The 6,830-nt window shown below is 38.7% G+C and overlaps 1 protein-coding gene across 1 annotated transcript; it reads left to right on the forward strand.

Moving 5' to 3' along the window:
* The first annotated feature begins 1,048 nt into the window (after window positions 1–1,048).
* LOC137756383 (histone H2B-like) lies at window positions 1,049–1,516 on the forward strand. The gene has a single exon (XM_068532657.1). The coding sequence runs from the start codon at window positions 1,049–1,051 to the stop codon at window positions 1,514–1,516; it is 468 nt and encodes a 155-aa protein (XP_068388758.1).
* The last annotated feature ends 5,314 nt before the right edge of the window (window positions 1,517–6,830 follow it).

Raw genomic sequence — 6,830 nt, forward strand, 5'->3', positions numbered from 1 at the left:
CAAATGGACACAGCTTTGGAATCTTGACCATTTCAGATGAAACCACATTGATGAACCCCCCCCCCTTTTTTCAATTCTTCTTAAGTCATTTTTTGATTCCAATTCTGCAATTTATTGGTAAGGAAACACATTAAAGAAATGCCTCTGTCTGTATTGTCATGTATTCTTGCAAGAAATACGCTTTTATTTTAAAGAACTTCCCATTTATTCCTTCCATTCTTCCTATGGTGTTTTCTTAGAGAATTAATCATTGCTTTCAATCAACAACTCTTACCTTTGTTCACAAATTCAAGCATGTGGGGTATTTTGAGGACCTAAGGAATGTTAAGAAAACTTTATATTTGAGAAATGTTTAAGTATTTTTACTAATTTTAAAAGTATTCCCATTTCTGTTTGTGTTCCAACTTTGGACAATGTGGCTTTGAGATTTCAATTTTTTCTGATTCACTGAGGGTTTTGATCATAATTGGAGGCAGTAGATGGTCAATTATGTCCCATGATTTCGAGGAGCACTCTGCAGACCATGTCAGAGACTTCCGGCTCAAGCCACGGAGGCTCAGCCATGGAAAGACAAGATACTATGTGGGAGTAAAATGGCCCGCCAAGTGGCTAAAGTCATTCTGATGGCGGCAACGACTTGAGTTAGGGAGGTCAGACTCGCTCAGGAAGCTCAAACTGATTTTTCTTCAGTGTAGGTGACTTGGGTGACATCTTTTCAGAGTTCTCATGCATAAATAGTAGGCATAAATCAGCTGAGGTGAACTTTGCCTACACGGGGCATAGTTCAAAGATTTTCTGGTACAGGTCACGGAAAGTTTAAAGTCACCAGATTTCCACTGTGATTGGCTGACTGGAGGCCAAGCAGGGGGCCATCCAATCACAGGTGACATGGGGTTCCTTAGTGACAGACCTCCCTGCTTTGCATTTTATCCAATCAGATGTGAGCATTGCCCGTGACGTCATAGAAGGCAGGGAGTAGACACCGGGCCAAGGGACCTCGACGGCCGCCCTGTCCTTCCCTCTGAGCTGCGGGGAAGACGATTCCGACATGCTTGAGCCTTCGTCTGAGACGTCTGAAGAAAGCCCGGGCACCAAGGAGACGTCTGAAGAAAGCCCGGGCACCAAGGAAGCCGAGCCGAAGAACCCGGAGCAGAAGACACCGAAGCGCCGCTGCAGCCGCCGTCGCCGCTGCAGCCGCTGCCGCCGCCGCTGCAGCCGCCGCCGCCTCTCTGACGGCTTCGACAGCTTTGCCACCTATTTCGGAAGGGTGCTGCAGCGGGTCCAGGAGGGCCTGAGCCTCTCGCAGGAGGCCGTGAACGTCATGGATTCGTTCGTGAAGGACATCTTTGAGCGAATCGCCGGCGAGGCGGCGCGCCTGGTCCGCTCCAGCAAGCGCTCCACCCTCACCTCCAGAGACATGCAGACCTCCGTGCGCCTGCTGCTGCCTGGGAAGAGGGGCAAGCACGCCATATCCAGCGCCACCAAGGCAGTCATTCGGTACATCACCGGCAAATGAGCTGCCTCCGGACCACCTGAGCATCGCAAACCAAAGGATCTTTTCAGAGCCACCTCAGTTTTCTTAATAAGAACTGTATTCTGATAAACTTTGATCGACTTTGTTTTTTAAAGTGTGTCATCCTGCTAATTTTTAAACATCTTTTTTACAAAGAACTAAATATTATCAACTACATTTTAATATATCTATGGTCTAATTTGCTCAAAATGAAATAGTGAGTTTTGTTCAATAATGTTGCATTATACCACTTTACTAAAGAGTGAGTTCTTTTATTTTTCTAGGTCAACCTTTCACAGGGTCTGTAAGATAAAGTTATTTACCTTTTTCACTCTCATTTTCTCATGAATGTATGGCTAAAATTTCCAGAGATTCATTATGTACCGTAATGACAACAAATTAAGTGCAGGAACATGTATAAGAATTCAACAGACATAGTAGAAGAGATATTAAGGAGGTTTTCTTTTTCTTTTTTTTAATTGAAGTATAGTTGACTTACAACGTTGTATTAGTTTCTGGTGTACAGCAAAGTGATTCAGTTATACATATATATAATCTTTTTCATATTCTTTTTCATTACAGGTTATTACAAGATATTGAATATAGTTGTTCCCTGTGCTATACTGTAGGACCTTGTTGTTTATCTGTTCTATATATAGTAGTTTGTGTCTGCTAATCCCAAACTCTTAATTTACTCCTCCCCCCTCCTTTCCCCTTTGGTAACCATAAGTGTGTTTTCTATGTTTGTGAGTCTGTTTGTTTTGTAAATAAGTTCATTTGTATCATATTTTAGATACCACATGTAAGTGATATCATATGGTATTTGTCTTTCTTTGACTTACTTCACTTAGTATGATGATCTCTAGGTCCATCCATGTTGCTGTAAATGGCATTATTTTATTCTTTTTCATGGCTGAGTAGTATTCCATTGTATATATTCCACATCTTTATCCATTCGTGCCAATGGACATTTAGGTTGCTTCCATGTCTTGGCTATTGTAAATAGTGCTGCTATGAACATTGGGGTGCATGTATCTTTTCACATTAGAGTTTTCTCCAGTTATATGCCAAGGAGTGGGATTGCTGGATCACATGGTAACTTTATTTTTATTTTTTTAAGGAACTTCCATACTGTTTTCCATAGTGCACCAGTTTACATTCCCACCAACAGTGTAGGAGGGTTCCCTTTTCTCCACACCCTTTGCAGCATTTATTATTTGTAGACTTTTTGATAATAGCCATTCTGACTAGTGTGAGGTGATACCTCATTGTAGTTTTTGAAACCGTGCACCTCAGCTTGGGACTTGAACCTAATCTCACCTCAGATGAGACTCGAACCCACCTGACTTGCACCTCAGATGGGACTTGAACCCACAATCTCTGGCTTAGGAAGGTACTCAAATCCACAATCTCCCAGGTAAAACTGCACACCTGGTCTCAGGACTTAATGAAGTTCAGGTTCTTTATGTCTCACTGCAGAAGGAATGCAGTGAGAGGAAAAGTGATAGGTAAGAAGTAGATTTATTGAGAGAGATACACACTCCACAGACAGAGTGTGGGCCATCTCAGATGGTGAGAACGGGCCCCCACGTATGGAGTGGTTAGCTTTTTATGGGCTGGGTAATTTCATAGGCTAATAAGTAGGAGGATTAGTCCAACTATTTTGGAGAAGGGGTGGGGATTCCAGGACTTGGGCCACTGCCCACTTTTTGGCCTTTTATGGCCTGGGAACTGTCATGGTGCTGGTGGCTGTGTCATTTGGCGTATGCTAATATATTACAATGAGCATATAATGAGGCTTGGGCCTAGCCTAGTAGGTTCTAACTGGGCCTATCTTGGGCCTAGCCTAGTAGGTTCTAACTGAGACAGGATCTTAGTTCCCGGACCAGAGATTGAACCCACGCCCTTGGCAGTGGAAGCATGGAGTCCTAACCACTGGACTGCCAGGGAATTCCCCACACTGTTTTGATTATTGTAGTTTTGTAGTAAGCTTTGAAATCAGGGAGTAGGGCCTAGCCTAGTAGGTTCTAACTGAGACAGGAAGGAAGGAGGCAGGGCACAACCATTAAAAGAATGACAGCCATTGGGAAGAACAGGATACCAAAAAAAAGCGGTTAGAACCTACCTGGAAATTGTTCATGACAAGAGGTCCATATTCCCCTATAACATTTTCCCTATTATAATCATACCCAGTCACAGGTCCTGATCATTTGATGTTCTTAAAAGATACCATTATTATTCACCAAGGGCATAACATCTTCCCTTAATGAACTATAATTCTGAAGGAACAGAGTTCACATTTATTTAAATTTTTAGCTGTATCCACTGAACTTGATTTTATTTTTTGCATTTTTAGATCATAAACCATATGGAGTTAATTATCATTCCTGAATTAATTTTAGTGGAAGGGAGAGTTAGACAAATGTGTTTTAAGTATATAATGAATATTATTTTTATTCTCCTCAGTACCCTCACTGTCTATCAGAATATCTCCCATATATATTGTTTCATAATGGGTTATAAATATAAATAATTTATGTGTGGTTTAAAATGCCTCACAGCCGGACAAAGTGAAAGTCTCTTTTCTAATCAATATTCCTGCATCCCACTCCCCAACGGTAACCACTGCTATTGTTTGATTTGTATTTGGCATGCATTTTTCTGTGCATATTGAAATACACATACGTAAATAGATACAATGGTTTACACATTAACTGATTTGTTTGTTAGATATGAAATTGGAATCACAGAATAACACTGATCTGCTACTTATGTTCTTCATTTAACAAGATGTGTGCTTTTTAAATTGTTTTCATTAAGGTATGATTTAGAGAAAATAAAATTCACTCCTTTCAGTGTCCAGTTCTATGTCTTGAAAAGTACATACACTTGTATATGTACACTTGTGTACAGTTGTATAACCACACCACAATCAGGATATACGAGTTCCATTATGCCAAAAAATTCTCCTGTGCCTTTTTGTAGTCAACCCATTCTCCCCACCTCAACCCTGACAACGACCTATTTGTTTTCTGACTCCCAAATTTTGATAGCTGTAGGTTTTCACTTTTATTTTCATTTTAATTCTGTTCTATGTATTTTTAATTGCAGTATAGTTGATTTCTGTTCTACGTATTTTTGATTTCCCTTGAGACTTCCTCTTTGACCCATGAATTAACTTGATATGTGTTGCTCAGTTTCCAAGTTCTTAGAGATTTTCCTGTTATCTTTCTATTATTAATTTCTAGAATTTTATTCCATTATTGTCAGATAACACATTCTGTTTGGTTTCAATATTGTTAAGCTGTTAAGGTTTGTTTTATGACTCAGGATATAGTCTATCTTGCTGAATGTTCCATGTGCATTTGAAAAGGGTGTGTATTCTGCTGTTTTTGGGTGGACTGTTCTATAAATGTCAGTTAGATCTGGTTGGTTGATGGTGGTGTTCAGTTCATCTATAACCTTGCTAATTTTTTGTCTACTAATTCTATTACTGAGAGAGGAGTATTGAAGGCCCAAATTATAATTGTGGATTTGTCTATTCCCCTTTCAGTTCTGTCAGTTTTGCCTCTTGTATTTTAAGACTCCGTTGTTAGATATAATACGTATTTAAAATTGTTGTATCTTCCGGGTGAATTGACTGACTCTATTTATCCCTGGTAACTGTGTTTGCTTTCAAGTCGACATTGTCTGATAATGTAAAGAATCTATAGATTCTCCTGCTTTCTTCTGATCAGCGTTTGCGTGGTGTATTTTTATTCATTGTTTTACTCTTAAGCTACCTATATCATTATATTTGAAGGGAGTTTCTTGTAGACAACATATAGTTGGGCCATTTTTGTTTTTTGTTGTTTTATAAATCCATTCTGACGATCTAAGTCATTTAGTTATGTATTTAGACCATTGACAATTAATTATTGATATGTTTCTGTTTAGATCTACCACTTTATTTTGCATGTTTTGTTTGTCCTCTCTGTTTTTCATTACCCTGTTTCCCCTTTCTTTGGCTTATCTGAATGCCTTTTAGTATTTCATTTTAAGTTTCTATTCTGAATTTGAATATATCTCTTTGTATAATATTTTTGTGGTTGCTCTGTGGATTACAAACTCCCTACTTAACTTTCCACAGTCTATTCAGAATCAATACTCAGAATCATTATGTTACCACTTCAGTTGATATGTAGAAACCTCACCTTAATAGATCCCCTTACCCTCCCCCCTTTACATTACATTTGCCTTATGTATTATAACTACACTGAAACCTACATAGATACCTACTATAGCTACTTTATTGAAAACTCCATCTGTTAATGTTATATTTTGCTGTGATTTTCCACTATTTACCATGATTTTGGAAGCCCATTCAGCTGCATCTTCATATTCACTTTCTCCCTAGATCTCCATGAATTCTAAATTGGTGGAAATGTAAATTGGTACAGCCACTATGAAAAACAGTACGGAGGTTCCTTAAAAAACTAAAAATAGAGTTGCCATATGATCTAGCAATCCCACTCTCTGAGCATATATCCAGAGAAAACTCTAATTCAAGATACATGCACCCCACTGTTCCTAACAACATTCTTTACAATAGCCAAGACATGGAAACAGTCTAAATGTCCATCGACAGATGAGTGGATAAAGAAGAGGTGGTATGTATATACAATGGAATACTACTCAGCCACAAAAAAGAATGAAATAATGCCATTTGCAGCAACATGGATGGACCTAGAGATTATCATACTACGTGAAGTCAGAAAGAGAAAGACAAATGCCATATGATATCACTTATATGTGGAATCTGAAATATGATACAAATGAACTTATTGACAAAACAGAAACAGACTCACAGATATAGAAAACAAACTTATGGTAACCAAAGGGGAAGCGGGGGAGGGAGTGATAAATTAGGAGTTTGGGATTAACATATACACACTACCATATGTAAAATAAACAACAAGAACCTACTGTATAGCAGAGGGAACTGTATTCAATATCCTGTAATAAACTATAATGGAAAAGAACATGAAAAAGAATATATGTATATATATATATATCTATAACTGAATCACTTTGCTGTACGCCAGAAATTAATACAACATTGGAAATCAACTATACTTCAGTAAAAAAAAAAAAAAGTAAAATAGGTCATTCTTAATCAATTAAGCAATACCTTGGACAGCATTGAATGCCAGTGTCCAGAGAACTTAGAGCATTTAGAGCCCTGGTGGCTTCAGGATACAACGGGAAAAGCTTTAGAGTAATTTCAAGCTCACGTACTGAGCAGGTACCCATAGCAGTTCCCCTGATTTACTTCACC

The sequence above is a fragment of the Eschrichtius robustus genome, chromosome X, assembly GCF_028021215.1.
Source record: "Eschrichtius robustus isolate mEscRob2 chromosome X, mEscRob2.pri, whole genome shotgun sequence".
In the NCBI taxonomy this organism is placed as follows: Eukaryota; Metazoa; Chordata; class Mammalia; order Artiodactyla; family Eschrichtiidae; genus Eschrichtius; species Eschrichtius robustus.